Source organism: Cnephaeus nilssonii (genome assembly GCF_951640355.1).
Source record: "Cnephaeus nilssonii genome assembly, chromosome: 4".
In the NCBI taxonomy this organism is placed as follows: Eukaryota; Metazoa; Chordata; class Mammalia; order Chiroptera; family Vespertilionidae; genus Cnephaeus; species Cnephaeus nilssonii.
In genome coordinates this window covers 21,802,601-21,819,687 of record NC_137075.1, presented here as the reverse complement: position 1 = coordinate 21,819,687, position 17,087 = coordinate 21,802,601, and the positions used below count along the sequence as shown (strand labels likewise).

Sequence of the window (17,087 nt, the reverse complement as noted above, 5' to 3'; positions counted from 1 at the left end):
CGGCAAACTCATTAGTCAACAGAGCCAAATATCAACAGTACAACGATTGAAATTTCTTTTGAGAGCCAAATTTTTAAAACTTAAACTTCTTCTAATGCCACTTCTTCAAAATAGACTCGCCCAGACCGTGGTATTTTGTGGAAGAGCCACGCTCAAGGGGCCAAAGAGCCGCATGTGGCTCGCGAGCCGCAGTTTGCCGACCACAGGAATAGACTAGAATCCCGGTGCACAAATTCATGCATGGGTGGGGTTCCTTGGGGTGGCCTGTGGGGATCAGGCTCCAGCTCACTTCCCCAGCTTTGCAGCCCCAGCTTGCGCCCCCAGCCTTGCAGCCCCACAGCCCCGCCTGGCACCCCACCGTGGCCTGGCGCTGCCCCTCACTTCCACCATCCCGCCTGCGGGGCGATTGGTCAGGGCTAGGCCTACCTGCTGGGCTCCCTCAGCACCTGGGAGCCAGGCAGCGGCCACGCCCCCCACCGCCACTGCTGGTCGCTATCTACAGGGCGATCAGCTCACACCTGCCTTGGCCTGGTGCTGCCCGCTCACCTTTTCCACCATCCACCATGGTCCTGCTCTCATCAGGGCCGGCAGCACCTCCACTGCCACCCGCTGCCAGTGCCACGTTGCCAACTCCTGCCATGTTCTGCACCGCCCTCTGGTAGTCAGCACACGTCTAACTCCCGGTCAGTGGAACACCCACCCGTGGGGACAATTTGCATATTAGCCTTTTATTATATAGGGAGGATTAATTGTATCTCAGTAAAGCTGTTTTCAAATAGAAATTGAAGACAGTTTGTATTCATATTTTCTCTCTCCAACCCATACCTCCTGAAACCTAGGATTCTAGTGAATTAACTTTGAATTAATACTTATTACCTAGAATTAAGTGATTATTACTTGCCAGTAGCTACTTTCTTTGTTATACCTTTTAGTTTATATTATAAAGAATGGCCCTGGCCATGTGGCTCAGTTGGTTGCAACATCATCACCAAAAGATTGCATGTTCGATTCCCAATCTGGGGGCACATACCTAGATTGCTGGCTCAATCCTGGCTGGGGCATGTATGAAAGGCAACCTATCTCTCTCTCTCTCTCTGCCCCCGTCTAAAAATCAATAAAAACATATCCTGAGGTGAGGATTTTAAAATACATGTCTATATATAATTTTGTTTTCTGTCACTACGGAGTATATTTAATGCCCTAACATAAATATAGTAATATATACACTTGATGTATATATATACAGGAATGGGCAAGTGTAGGTTTACACTAATTTGTATGGAAACTAATACAATAATTAATAAATAATAGTACACGAGTAAACTCTGTGCTTCATGTACTCACAACTGTAAATGTACTTTTGCCCCACACTGTACACATTAACACTCTTTGGGTAGTGAGGTACAAGTGTTCTCTTCCGTCTTCCTTCTAGTCTATATTTTTCAAGTTTTCAAATTGACCTACTTTTGTGCTGGATAAAAATAGATATGTACATATTCTTCAGTTAATCAGAAAATGTTTAGTAAACTTTCCATATATGTGGATTCAGCATATATATATTTTCCTAGGCTTGGTTGTTGGGTAAGAAAATTATTAGGTACTTTCTCACTAAAGGTAGAGACCATGTCTTTTAAAATTGTGTAGGCTGTGATACCTACCATTGCCTTATACATAGAGAGGCCAAGGAAATAACTGTTGAATGAGCACAGAAGCCATTATTCCTAGCTTGGAAGAAAATAATTATATTTTACTGGTTGTAAAGCTTGGGGTTTAGAGTCCTCACACTGGTCTTGGTATACTTCTCTGCTTGTTTATTAACCCACATTCAATGAGCAAGTTATGTCTATTCTGTCTCTTTATTCTAGAATTAGTAATTTACTATCAGTGATTCTAGAATTAATAATAGTAAAACCAACTACTGTTTCCTAAAATAATAAGAAAAGTAGAATGGACAAAAAACACACAATATAAATCCAAAGCACTAAACAGTAATTTAAAAATTCCACCCTTGCTAATTCACTATTTGATTGTCAGACAGTCTACATGTATATTAGACATAACAAGTACTAAAGCAATATTTGACAACTGACCAAATAAATGAATGAAATGTTATTGATTAAAGAATTTTAAGTAATATCCTGAAAATCTACATGCGAAGAAATTATGGGTAAATGGAAGCTAGACTAAAATCAGTGCCTTTTCCAACCAAGACCCAACAAAATTAAGCATTTCTTCAATGACTATGAATTTTTGAGGGCCCAGCAACTCTTATAAATTAAAGAACTTTTATATTTCTAACACACTATTATATAACATAAATTATAATTTTTCAGTAGCTTTTATTTTATTTAATATAGTAACTTAGTTTAATAGGTTGTACATGAAAATAATTTTCAGACTTTTCCTTATGAAGGACTGACTAACTATAGACAAGCTCACCAAAGTACTAGATTTACTAAAAATCCAAGTCTAGACTTTTAAGAGGAGTTCATGTGCACACAAGACGTGGGTGATGAAAAGAATGGGGGTAAATTCATTGACTGGAAAATGGGCTAGAAGATGGAAGATGACATTAACATTCCTTTGGGAGAAAAATAATTCCAACGAAAGGTAACAGTCTCAGCAGAAGCATGACATGGAAAGGTTGGCTGAAAAGTTACTATCTAGTCTAGCTACTTACAAACTTTTAAAGTAAGAAGCAGAACCCTTTATTTGGATGAAAATTTATGTAGAATGCTATTACATAAATTGCAAAAGCTGAGCTGTTTTGGTTGATATGGGGTTTGGAGTATGTAGGAACCAAACCCATCCTCCTTGGCCTCCCTGTCTCTATCCCAGTGGACTCTAGGGAACACAGTTTAAAAACAAATCTAGTTTATGCTTATTTAAAAACACAACAACCTGGCTCCAATGGAACCTGATCATTGGGCAGGTGTTAAACATTAATTTGTAAAAAAGAAGCATTTTCCTCAGATTTAAAAAGATGGACATTGTTTTTCTTATCCCTTACAAAAAAAGTATTTCACTATTGAGATTATCAGCTGGAAGAATCACTCCACTTACTTGAGATTCTTCTTCCCTTGACCCTCTTGGGGGCTGGCTTTGTGTTTTTTAGCTCTTGAAAGTGGTCTCCCAGCTAGCCAAGGCTAATCTTCGAGTGTTGGTCCTGGGCCGGAAACATATGACAGTACAGTGTGCTCGGTGGAGAAAGGATGAGATGGAAAAGGTGCAAAAGCAAGCCAGCTGTTTCTTTGCTGACAACATGTAAGTACTGAAGGTAATAATTGAAATAAACCAGGCTCCTGTCATCTGTTTGTTAATTATCTATTTTTGCCATTTTTTAAAGTGTATATGTATGTATACTCAGTCTCATTCCAAAAAAAAAAGAAAAAGACTTGAGGCAGCTTAAAAAAATAGTTTCTACAGCAGAATAAATTTAACTAGATTAGATTAAGGAATCAGGATAAAGGAAGAATGGGAGAAAGATATAGTCAGAAGTGAGATTATTACACAGAATGCATGCCATAAGGTCCTAAATAGATCATTTAACAAATACCTTACAAATATGAGCACTTTCTGTGTTCTTGGAGAAGAGAACAAGACCAACAAGTCTCTGATGTTGTATGACTTATAATAAACAGGTAAACAAGTTATATAATTCCAGGCTCAATGCTATGAAGACTAAAGCAGAATAAGTAGATAGGAAGGAATTAATTAGGGGTAGGTCAGCAGGTAGTGGGTGCAATAGTTAGAAAAGGCCTTTGGGAGGGGGCAAGTCTGAAGGGAATCAGTGAGTCACTTGAGAAAAGGGGAGGGGTGATGGGAAGAGCATACCAGGTAGAGGGAACATCAAGTGTTCAAAAAGCAGAATGAGTTTGGCGTGAGGAAGGCAAGCAGGCCAGTATAGATGGCTGTAGCAGCAAGAGGGAAAGTGGTAAGTTCTGAGTTCAGAGAGAAGGCAAGGACCACATTACAAAGGAACTCAGGGGCTCTGGTAAATAAGCAAAGGGCCTGGATGTTATTCTAAATATTACAGAAATGTTACTATGGGCTACAGCTTCTCAGGAAGCCAAAGGAATATGGAAAACATGGTCAACAACAATATGAACAGTGTCCATAAAGCGAGAAGAATGAAGTTAATCAGAAGGAGCACAGATCCTCAGCAGCATAAATGAACTTTAACTTGCATTTCATTTTTCATACTATATGCTGACAAAGTTTATTTCCAACTTTGAATGGATAATGTGTGTGCCTCAGCCTCAAGTCTAGGTTTCATTAGGTTGTATGTGATAACTTCAAGATATGTCAGTATTCCCCAAACCATTTATTCTGTTCTTATTTTTATAACTGTTTTATTAGAAATATTTTTTAAATGTGCTGCCTAATCTTTCTTCTTTTTTAAAATATCTTTATTGTTGAGAGTATTACAGATGTCCCTACCCCCTCTTAAATTTCCCCCCATTGCCCTCCTCCACCCAACCCCATCCCGCCTTAGGCCTTCACCACCCTATTGTCTATATCCATGGGTAATGCATATATGCATATAAGTTCTTTAGTTCCTCTATTCCCACCCCCCCTTCCCTCTGATTCTCAATCTGTTTCATGTTTCCATGCCCCTGATTCTATTTTATTCACCAATTTATTTTGTTCATTAGATTATTTGTTCATTTATTTTGGTTTTTAGATTCAATTGTTGATAGATATGTATTTATTGCCATTTTATTGTTCATAATGTTTATCTTTTTTCTTCTTTTTCTTAAAGAAGACCCTTTTACATTTCTTGTAATAATGGTTTGGTGGTGATGAACTCCTTTAGCTTTTTCTTATCTGGGAAGCTCTTTATCTACCTTCAATTCTAAATGATAGCTTTGCTGGGGAGAGTAATCTTAATTGTAGGTCTTTGCTTTTCATCACTTAAATATTTCATGCCACTTCCTTCTGGCCTGCAAAGTTTCTGTTGAGAAATAAGCTGATAGTCTTATGGGCACACCCTTATAGGTAACTAACTGCCTTTTTTTTTTTTCTCTCTGCTTTTAAGATTCTCTCTTTGTCTTTCACCTTTGCCATTTTAATTCTGTGTCTTGGTGTGGTCCTCTTTGGGTTCATCTTGTTTGGGACTCTGTATTTCCTGGACTTGTATGTCTGTTTCTTTCACCAGGTAGGGTAAGTTTTCTGTCATTATTTTTCAAATAGGTTTTCAATATCTTGCTTTCTCTCTTCGCCTTCCAGCACCCCCATACTGTGAATATTGGTGTGCTTGAAGTTGTCCCAGAGGCTCCTTACACTATCTTCATATTTTTGGATTCTTTTTGCTCTTCTGATTAGGTGTGTTTTGCTTCCTCATGTTTCCAAATTGCTGATTTGATTCTTTGTGTCTCTACTGTTGATTCCCTGTAAATTATTCTTCAGCCTTCACTTCTGACTTGGTCCTTTGATGTTCTAAGATCCTTGAAATTCTCACTAAGTTCCTTGACTTTCTCACTAAGATCCTTAAAGCTCTGATTAAGTTCCTTGAGAATCCTTATGCCCATTGTTTTGAACTCTGTATCTAGTAGTTTGCTCACTTCCATTTCATTTAGTTCTTTTTCTGGAGATTTCTTCTGTTCTTTCATCTGTGACATGTTTCTTTGTCTCCGCATTTTGGCTGTTTCCCAGTGTTTGTTTCTATGTATTTAACTACTGTGAGGTAGAGCTACTGTGTCTCCTGGAATTGGTAGAGTGGCCTTGTGTTGTAGGTGTCCTGTAGGGCCCAGCAGCTCAGTTTCCCCACTCACAGGGTGTGCCCCTATGTGGGCACAGTCTTGTTGTAGTTAAGCCTTGATTGCAGTTGTCGTCACCAGGAGGAATTGACCCCCAGGCCAATTGGCTGTGAAGATCAGCTGTGACTACAGTGTAAGAGCTGCTGTTCAGGAGACATCCCTGTGGAATAGGACTTGCTTTAGTGCTCACTGAGTCTGCTGAGTGTGTCGCTTTGTGGATTTGGTAGAGTTGTAATCTGATATGGTCTGAAGCTGTCCACCAGATGGATGCACTGGCTCTGGGGCCTCCCAAGAAGTACAAAGTCAGCCACTGCCTGTTCCCTGCCTGGGGCCACCTGGCACGAGCTACAGAGTGATCTACAGGTGACTGCTACTTGTGTTGGGCTAGGAGGTGCCCAGGAGAGGCCAAGCTGTGAACCTTGGCAAGCTGCTACTAGTGGGAGAGTTCAGTTGAGCTATTAAGAGTCTCAAGCAGCATTTCTTTCCCCTTATTTCCCATCTGTGTTCTAGATAGTGTTGCCTACCAGCTAAGATGGTTCCTAAGTATCACTGAGATTATGTTGGTTATGAATGCAGAGGACCTCTGAGGAAAGTAGAATAAGAAATAAAAAACAAACAGCATGGATGGAGCTGGAGAGCATTATGCGAAGCTAAATAAACCATTTGGAGAAAGATAAATATCACATGATCTCTCTCATATGTGGGATATAGTGATCAACATAATTTGATGAACAAGAATAGATCCAGAGACAAATGGCAGGGGGGATGGGTAGAGAGCAACCAAAGGACTTGTACACATGTATATTAGTATAACCAATGGACACAGACACTGGGGCGGTGGGGGCTTGCCCGGAGTGGGAATGGCTGAGGGGGGGGATGTCAATTGGGGAAAAAGGAGACATATGTAAAACTTTAGACAATAAAAATAATAATAATAATAATAATAATAATAATAATAATAATAAAGAAAAAAATAAATAAATAACATGGTGAAGAATGCTATCCTGTGCCTTCTCAGTGTACTTGATTGTGTCCTCTCTTTTGCCTGATTCAGCTCAGAGGATGATCCGTTCCTTCTGTATGCCACACTGCACTCAGGGAATCACTGCAAGTTTATCACAAAAGATCTGCTGCGGGACCATAAGGCCTGTCTACCTGATGCCAAGACCCAACGCCTGTTCTTTAAGTGGCAGCAGGGACATCAGCTGGCAATTATTAATAGGTTTCCAGGATCAAAAATAACTTTTCAGGTATGTCATCTGTTCTTTACATAATGTCAACAGAGTCAAGTACATAGTAAGAATGTGGCATAAGCAAAGAATGTTGCAACCCTAAGGACTTTATTTTTCTCAGTTTTAGTTTGATATTTGGAATTAGCCAGTCCCTGGAAACAGAAAGTCTGCTAGAGCAAAAGTTCTTATAGGCCAACCCCACATTAATTGACATATTGAAAACACCTGGGATGTCATCAATTATGGCTCTAATAATGCTATCAAATACAAATATTCATACATGGTTTTTATTTCCTTATTTATTTGTAACTAGAGGCCCGGTGCACAGAATTCGTGCACGGGGGGGTGGGATGTCCCTCAGCCCAGCCTGCACCCTCTCCAATCTGGGACCCCTCGAGGGATGTCCAACTGCCCATTTAGGCCCGATCCCAGTAGGATCGGGCCTAAATGGGCAGTTGGACATCCCTCTCACAATCTAGGACTGCTTGCTCCCAACTGCTCGCCTGCCTGCCTTCCTGATTGCCCCTAACTGCTTCTGCCTGCCAGCCTGATCACCCCCTAACCACTCCCCTGCCAGTCTGATTGAGGCCTAACTGCTCCCCTGCCAGCCCGATTGCCCCTAACTGCCCTCCCCTGCTGGCCTGGTCTCCCCCAATTGCCCTCCCCTGCTGGCCTGGTCTCCCCCAATTGCCCTCCCCTGCAGGCCTGGTCCCCCCCAACTGCCCTCCCCTGCCAACCCGGTCACCCCTAACTGCCCTCCCCTGCCATCCTCATCGCCCCTAACTGCTTTCCCCTGCTGGTCTGGTTTCCCCCACCCAACTGCCCTCCCCTGCAGGCTGGATCGCCCCCAACTGCCCTCCCTTGCAGGCCTGGTCCCTTCCAACTGCCCTCCACTGCTGGCCATCTTGTGGTGGCCATCTTGTGTCCACATGGGGCAGCCATCTTGTGTGTTGGAGTGACAGTCACTTAGCATATTACTCTTTTATTAGATAACTAAAAGTTGCTGATCCCTATGGTTCTTCATACTTCTACTTTTGCTAAATAACTCCATTTTCCTGGTTAATCCACTCCTGTAGGTTGGTTTCAATTGAATCCTCTTTTGATTCTAGTTTAGATGCCTGTAAATACAAGAATGTCTTTTGTGTGAAAGCAAAGGGAGAAAATCCAAAGGCGAGTTATTACAGAAAAATACACTAGCCAGTGGTAAATGTGTTTTAATAGTAAAAAAGTATACTAAACAAATTTATAGGAAATATAGCATCAAGTGATACCACAGAAATGCAATCAGCATAATCAAGACTGTGAGAAATAATAGAATAGCTGACCTAATTTCCTCAACAACAAAAAATTACCAAAATGATGGAGATGGAAAGGGAAGCTCTAGAGTAAAAGAGAATTGAGAGGCAATTCAGCCAATCACAATGTAATAGCCTTATTTCAATCCCTGATCAAACAAACTGTAAAATATATGTATACACATAATTGGAAATGTAAACAGAAATTTGATGATGTTAAGGAATTATTAATTCTTAAGTGTAAAAATGGTCTTAATCTTATATTTACAAAATAAGTCCTTATCTTTTAAAGATACATACTGAATTACAAGAAGAAATTATATATCTGAAGTTGGCTTCAAAATAATCTTGGGTGAGAGAGGGTAGAGGGAGCAGAAAGGAAGTGGGTGGATTATGGATGAAATAAAATTAGCCTTGGGTTGGTAATGGTTGAAGTTGGGTGATGGGCACATGGGAGTTCATGATACTATTTCTCTATTTTTGTATATTTGACTTTTTCTCTGTCACATATAAAACTGGTAAAGGCAACAAAGGGAATACTGTATGGTGTGTGTGTGTGTGTGTGTAGAGGGTCCTTAACCTTAAAAATGAAGCACCCAAAAAAAGAAACTACTAATACTAGGGTTCATTTTTACAGAGCTGGCTGCTCTTTGAAAACCCATTGTTAAGACAAGGAATATGTCCCTGAAGCAAATTAAGAAGTAGTCAGAGAAGAAAGGGAAATAGCCCAGCCAGCGTGGCTCAGTGGTTGAGCATCAGACCTATGAACCAGGAGGTCACGGTTCTATTCCTGGTCAGGGAACATGCCCAGGTTGGGGTCTCCATCCCCAGTGTGGGGCATGCAGGAGGCAGCCAATCTGATTCTCATCATTGATGTTTCTTTCTCCCTCTTCCTTCCTCTATGAAATCAATAAAAATATTTTTTTAAAAAAAAAAGGAAAGGGAAATAGCCAGGTATCCCTTTAGTGTTGTTCTTAATGTTCGGTTCCCTTTTTAATTCAACAGCATATTCCCAGCTATGACACAGTGGTGCAAACAACTGGAGACTCGTGGCACATACCATATGATGAAGACCTGGTGGAAAGATATTCCTATGAAGTGCCAACCAAATGGCTTTGCCTTCACCGAAAGACATAAAGACTTTTACCCGCATGCTAAATTTGTATGTGGGTGCCCTCCTGGTTGGCATCAGAGCTCTTAAGTTGATACTTGTTTAGACCATTGCTTCTGTCCTGTTCGGTTTGGTCCAGTTGGTTTGTATGTCAACAAATTGATTTTTTAAATAAACGAATTATAATATATTTTCATAAGCCATTGCATTTTTTAATGTTTTTATTGATTTTAAAGAGAAAGGAAGAGAAACATCGATGAGAGAGAAACATAGACCAGCTGCCACCTGCATGTCCCCCACTAGGGGTTGAGCCCGAAACCCCCAACCGAAATTGAACCGGCAACCTCTTGGATGCTCAACTAACTGAGCCACACTGGCCAGGGCTCTCTTATATATATATAAATGATGTACTGAGTGGCCAGATTATTATGATCTCTGAACACATAATAATCTGGCCACTCAGTGTATATCCTATATAATAAAAGGGTAATATGCAAATTGTCCCCTCAACCAGGAGTTTGACCAGCAGGCCGGCCAACCACCCATGTCCCCTCCCCCTGGCCAGGCTGGCCGGACCCCACCCATGCACGAATTCATGCACCAGGCCTCTAATATATATATATATATATATACTGAGTGGCCAGATTATTATGCGTTCAGGGATCATAATAATCTGGCCACACACACACACACACACACACATATCGATTTTTTTTTTTTTTTTTTTTTTTTGAGACTTAACTAGAGTTAGGGAACTTAGTGAAGAGTGAAGCCTACGTTTGTCTTACTGGGCCATCTGTTTCACTTGCTTGGGAAACAGGTGCTTCTGGTATTTTGCTACTCCTTACCTCACCTTCCACCAATAGCAGAACATGCCTTTTCCAAATCTGTTCAAACTTTTGTGAACACTATTAACCCCATCATTTGCTTTGAGGGCTTCTTTTCATTTAATTACATTTGACTTAGTTTAACTAAGTGATTACGTTTAATAGTTGCCTCTCTGTTTTATCCCTTTACTAGCCAGTTGATACCACACTGGGCCTTGATTTTAGCTGAAAATAATCATGTCTGCAGCACTTTATTTTAGGTTTTTCCTTATTCCTACATACCATATGATTTAATATTTAAGAACAGGCAAAACCAATCAATCTATGGTGATAAAAATCAGAATAGTAGGCCCTGGCTGGTGTGTCTCAGTTGGTTGACTCTCGTCCCATGCACAAAGAGGTCACCAGTTCCATTCCCGGTCAGGGCAGGTTTCCCCAGTAGGAAATGTGTGTAGGAGGCAGCCAATGGATGTTTCTCTTCCTTTCCCTTCCTCTCTCTCTAAAAAAAAAAAAAAAAAAAATCAGAATAGTAGTTGCCTGAGGAAAGGGGCACAAGAAAACTTTCTGGGGATGATGGGAAGTTCTCGGTGATGCTGTCACAAGAAAAAAATGTGTGTGTTGTGTGTCAAAATTCATTACACTAAACACTTAAAATAGATGCATTTACAATAATGTGCCTCAGAAAAACATGTTAGCATAAGAAAATAACTATTTCATGAAAAAATGACCTTGTTTACGTAAAACAATATACATGGATATAAGTAGGATGTGTATTATGGACAGAGAGACAATCAGGAAAAACAGAGGAGAAGATGTTTCATCTCCTTAACTATTTACTGGATCCAGCACTGCTGCACACCTAGACTAAAGAGCTCTCCATGAAAGTATCTACATTAATAAAAGAGAAACATGCAAATTGACCATCACTCTGCTACACCCACCAGCCAATCAGGAGGGAATATGCAAATTAGAAGGCCAAAGATGGTGGCCGCCTAGCTGCTCCAGCCATAGAGTGGCCAGGCGGGGCAGGTCGACACCTGCTATGAGAGGAAGGGTGGGGGGCAAAGGGATCTACAGGAGCGGCACTCCAGCCGCAGCGAAGACGAAGACGGGGGACTCTGGCCGGAGTCTGCAGCGAAGACAAAGGTGACAGACTCTGGCCTGAGTCTGCAGCAAAGACGGCAGACTCCGGCCGGAGTGAAGGCCTGGGTCCCGGGTGCGGGAGGAAAACCGGTGCTGGAAGCCAAGGGAAGGAAGGCCTATTGCACGAATCTCTGATAAATAAGAGCATTGAAAGTCTAAGAATCAGAAATCTCTCATTAATGCAATCTGTTTCTTTTTTAAATTTCATAAACTACATACTTAAAAAACTGTGCTTTCAGTGTGCTAAACCTTTTTTCAGGAACTATCCTAATCTTAAGAAAGAAAAAAAAAAGCAGCCTGGCTGGTTTGGCTCAGTGGATAGAGCGTCAGCCTGCAGACAGGAGTTCTGGGTTCAATTCTGGTCAAGGGCCAGTGCCCAGGTTGCGGGCTCAATCCCCAGTGTGGGGCATGCAGGATGTGCCCAATCAATGATTCTCTCTCATCATTTATGTCTATCTCTCTCTCCCTCTCCCTTCCTCTCTGAAATCAGTGTATTTTTAATATATTTTTAAAAGCATTTGTTAAATAAGCTTGCCTGAAAGCCTAATGCAAATGTCTCACAAGAGATGGGAGAGGATACAAAAAGAATCTAGAACTTTAGAGCAGGAGTGAACCTTGAAGAACATAAAGCTCATTTTATAAAGGAAGAGCAGACCCAGCTAGTTAGTGAAGCCATTTCAACCATAACCCACCTCTTCTGATTCCTAGCTAACTATTCTTCCTTCTGTGCACTGATTTAGGCTAGAGTGGTTCATAAAAACTCAGACTGAATGGTAGAGCATACAGTATTTACATTAGAAACTTTGATAGCCACATAAGGGTAAGAGAGAATGAGAGGAAGAGAACAGGAAGTACCTCTTTAAGGCCCCACATTTCCAGAATGGCCAGCAGCGTAGACAATTGTGATAGGGAAATTACATTATTTTTTAACTCTTTAATAACATTAAAAAACAAAACCCTAATTTCTGCTTGAGGTAAATTAATGTGCATCTGTTCTTTGTCCGGGGGCGGGGGAACCATCCTAGGACCACTCAAAGTAAATCTAACACAGGAACCTGGGGAGTGCCGGGGTTCTCTGAACAAAGGCGACTGGTAACAAACACATAAGCTGTCTTTTTGTATTCTGGTCCCTGAGTCAAACAGGCTACCTGTCACGCAAGGTCCAAGACACAACGGAAAGAAGTTTTTTAAAAAGCGGTCCTGGGGATTGAAAGTGTCTTTAAAGTCAGCCATAAACAACAAAGATTTTAAAAATGCTTCCCTTTGGCATGCTTCTGAATTTATACTGTTCTTTCCTCCTGCTGTTCTTAGACCCAAAAAAGAGAAAATCTCAAAGGAGAAGACTGAGTTCATTCTCTCATGGAACCTTCAGGTCTACCTTACCTCAGGTGCCTTGTTCTTCACTTGAAATTAACTTTTCTCGTCAAGTTTGCACTTAAGTGTAATTAGTGCTTCCTTGGTCCTCTAGCAGGTTTCTAACTATTTTTCAAAACTGTCCTAAGGTACTATGAAATGTATCATATGTGTTCACATTAGATTTCTTTTTCCTTGATAGTTTCATTCTAAAGCAGGTGTGGAAAGGCCAGGTGTGTTGTGTAGGCACCTTAATTCTGGTCCATCATGGTGAGTCTTATCTTCATTTGCTAAAAATCAAAATTATTGGGGTAATTGAGGGTAAAGATCTGGTGTTTTGCCCATCCTTCAGCAATTTGGAAATCACAGAGTGAAAAACTTCGAAGGGAACCCTTGGTGGAATGACTAGGTGTATGGGAACATGGACCACTGTGAGGAGATGGTGGTATTTAGATTTGGGTATTCTTTCCAGAATGGGACTTACGCAGATAGAGTTCTCAGTAATAGGGACCAGGCAGCTGCTGGAGCCTCCTGTGGTCAAGGGTGAGAGTAGGGTTGCCAGATAATATATAGTACTCCCAGTAAAATTTGAATTTCAGATAAATAACCATTTTTTAGTATAGATATGTCCCAAGTATTGCAAGGATATGTACTAAAAATATTGTCTCTCTGAAATTCACATTTAACCTCGCATCCTGTATCTTTTTATTTGCCAATTCTAGCAACCCTAGGTGGGAATTATATGGAAGGGGAATGGAAATGGAGCATCTATATAGCCCAGCAGTTCTGCAGGAAGCAGGAGGGAAGCAAGGATAAGAAAAGAAGGGAGGAGGAAGAAAGAAGAGAAGACCAGCTTTTTCCTGCCTTGTCCTAGACCTAGTCAATGATAAGCAGTCTGCTTGATTCTATACTATTTAAAAGAAGGGAGTTCCACTTAGAGATCTACTTAGAGGAAACCATAGAAAACAATGAAGTGAAAGAAAAGATGAGACAGGGACACCAAAGAGTACGTGTAGGAAGTCTTGAGAAATGATCTTTAATTTTCTCTTACCATGTCTATTTTACGGTGTTTCAAGATTCCCTTGAAGCCCTCTCCCACCAAGTTTGTTCTTTGTTGACAATATTTGATCTGACAGATGCTTCCCGAGACTTAACATACTTTCAACTAGGAATTGAAATTAACAGGAAGATAATTATCTAGTCACTGATGACAGCTAAAAATAATTTTGCTACTAGAGTACTCTCAGAAGTGCACTGTTATCAAGTGGATTACGTTATTAAGATAACCATGACAATCCTACCTAATAAAAGAGTAATATGCAAATTAACCATCACTCCACTACACCCACCAGCCAATCAGAGCGAGTATGTAAATAAACCCAACCAAGATGGCTACAGCCACAGAGAGCAGGAAGGAGGCTTGGGTTTCCCAGGCAATGGAGGAAGCCAAGCTTTCCGCCTGCGCTTGCCGGCCTAAGCCTCCACTCAAGGCTACAAAGTTTCAATTATAGAAGGTAAACAAATCCAAACAGAAATGGTGGCAGCCATGGAGCTGGAGGCTAGGGTTGCCCCTGGCGATGGAGGAAGCAAAGCTTTCCGCATACCCTGGCTGGCCCAGGCCTCCACTCCAGGCTATAAAGTTTCAATTATAGAAGCTACACAAACCCCAACAGAAATGGCTGCCACCATGGAGCAAGCAAGAGGCTTGGCTCCGCTCAAGGCTACAAAGTTTCAATTGTAGAAGGAAAATAAATTCCAGATACCAGGGCCTCTGCTTGGGTCACCAGGGGGTGTGGCTGGCCTGCAAACCACCACAGGCCCCTCACTCAGGCCACCCCACACCCCAAGGGAACCCCCACCCTGATCCAGGACACCCTTCAGGGCAAACCAGCTGGCCCCCACCCATGCAACAGGCCTCTATCCTATCTAATAAAAGAGTAATATGCAGATTGACCATCACTCCAACACACAAGATGGCTGTCCCCATGTGGTCAAAGATCCTGCCCCCATGTGGACACAAGATGGCCATCACAAGATGGCCAGCAGGGGAGGGCAGTTGGGAGGCACCAGGCCTGCAAGGGAGGGCAGTTGAGAGGGACCAGGCCTGCAAGGGAGGGCATTTGGAGGCGATCAACCCTGCAGGAGAGGGCAGTTAGGGGTGACCAGGCTGGCAGAGGAGGGAAGGTGGGGGCAAACAGCCTGGCAGGGGAGCAGTTAGACATCAATCAGGCTGGCATGGGAGTGATTAGGGGGTGATCAGGCTGGCAGGCAGAAGCGGTTAGGGGCAATCAGGAAGGCAGGCAGGTGAGCAGTTGGGAGCCAGCAGTCCTGGATTGAGGGCAGTTGGACATCCTTTGAGGGGTCCCTGATTGGAGAGGGTGCAGGCTGGGCTGAGGGACACCCCCCCGCTCCCGTGCATGAATTTCATGCACTGGGCCTCTAGCTTGCTATAAACAGCAGTGTTCTATGAAGGTTTTTTGGTAGCTTCTGACAAGAAATTTGATATACAGAGTTCATTTCAACCACATTAAAATGACTTCCCCAGTCATCTCTTTGCTGTTTGTTAAAGTCCAGCCCAATAAATAAATATTTGAGAAATCATTGGTAGGGGGCTTTAATTTCTAATATAATAGAAACGTAAGTTCATTTTAAAGAGACCAGGTGAGATTGCTCTATCACTCTCAGCTGAACTAGAACATTACCAGGTATCAAGTTTAGTTCACATCTACATACATAAAGTCCATAATAACAGATTCCTTGTGCTTTGTCTGACTGCATCAGAACAGAAAATGTCAGTTTCCTGATAGATGCCAATAGAATTCTGTGACGATCCTGCTGTTCTGTGGCTCTCTGAGCAGAGTGTACCCTAGGAGAATAGAATGGGGCCTCTACCTCCATGAAACAGGTTCCTTTGGAAATTATTATAGCAGGTCTTCTGAAGGTAAGTCCCCTGTTCACACTTGTTGCTTAAGATATACTGTATTACTAATTCTTTAAAAATGAACCATTCTTATATTTTCTTCTTTTCAGTGACCTTGTCCTAGAATCCAAAGCTGCATTTTTTTGTATCCTCTGTTCCAAAATTGAGCAGTCTATTGCTATTAAGTTTCTATGCATTTGTATGCCTGTTATATATGTCATATACACTGAGTGGCCAGATTATTATGATCTCTGAACGCATAATAATCTGGCCATTCAGTGTATATCCTATATAATAAAAGGCTAATATGCAAATTGTCCTCTCGACCAGGAGTTCAACCAGCAGGCAGGCTGGCCAACTGCCTATGTCCCCTCCCCCTGGCCAGGCTGGCTGGACCCCACCCATGCACGAATTCATGCCCTGGGCCTCCATATAAGATTCGTGCTAGAATGGGCCTTCCTTTCCCTGGCTGCTGGCACCGCCTTTCCACTCCCGCCCAGCCCTGGAGCCACCTCTTTCGGCTCCAGCCCCGCCTTCCCACGCTGCCCAGAGGCCCTGAGAGACCAGGGGTGGGGCGGAACGCCTGCTCGGGGTCACTGGGCGCCTGTGTATGCAAATTAACCACCATCTTTGTTGGGTTAATTTGCATATCACTCCTGATAGGCTGGTGGGTGTAGCGGAGGTACAGTCAATTTACATGTTTGTCTATTATTTGGTAAGATTATATATATATATATATATATATATATATATATATATATATATATATATATATATATACTAGAGGCCCAGTGCATGATTAAATCATGCACGTGTAGGGTCCCCTAGGCCTAACCTGCCATCCAGGCCATATCCACTGCCCCGCAAAGCCTAGCACGCTCCGCGGACACTGCTGGCAGCCTGCTCCCCGCTTTTGATGGCAGGGGGTCCGCTGGTGCTAGAGCGGACACACAGCTCCCCGCTTTCGATTGCGGGGGAGCTGGCTGTCTGTCCACTGGTGCACCAGGCCTTTCGAAAGCTTCTGCCGCGCCGGAGGCTTTTGAAAGGCCTGGTGCCGGAGTGGACAGACAGCCAGCTCCCCCGCTTTCACTTCCCGCTTTTGATGGTCCGCAGCAGGATGTGGGCTCGCTGCCCCAGAGGCCCCTTCTGTGCCGCAGCACAGCCATGGCGCAGACGCTGAGCTCGTGCCGCCGCTGGCGACGCGAGCTCAGCGTCCCGCCGGCCCAATCAGCCACCTCGGCCACCCCAAGTCCCGTCCCCTGCGCCTCCCGCTGGCCCAATCATGGGCGTAGCGGAGTGATGGTAATTTACATAATACCCTTTTATTATGTGGGATATATATATACACTGAGTGGCCAGATTATTATTCGTTCAGAGATCATAATAATCTGGCCACTCAGTGTATATTTTAAAGGATTATCCCAATAAACTCTTTTGTAACATTTAA

General features: G+C 42.5%; 1 protein-coding gene across 2 annotated transcripts in view; it reads left to right on the top strand.

Annotated features, from left to right (window-relative positions):
- Window positions 1-17,087, top strand: part of PRORP (protein only RNase P catalytic subunit) — a 153,275-nt gene that overhangs the window by 134,231 nt on the left and 1,957 nt on the right. The window contains exons 6-8 of one of the 2 annotated variants that reach the window (XR_013813351.1): window positions 3,116-3,264; window positions 6,814-7,009; window positions 15,502-15,661. Coding sequence is in view for 1 of the 2 variants with exons in the window: in XM_079767524.1 (XP_079623650.1) it covers window positions 3,116-3,264; window positions 6,814-7,009; window positions 9,292-9,423 (477 nt within the window). In the remaining variant the exon portion in view is untranslated. Of the gene's footprint in view, window positions 1-3,115; window positions 3,265-6,813; window positions 7,010-9,291; window positions 9,582-15,501; window positions 15,662-17,087 lie in introns of those variants that run through there. The other variant, XM_079767524.1, reaches the window with a different exon arrangement.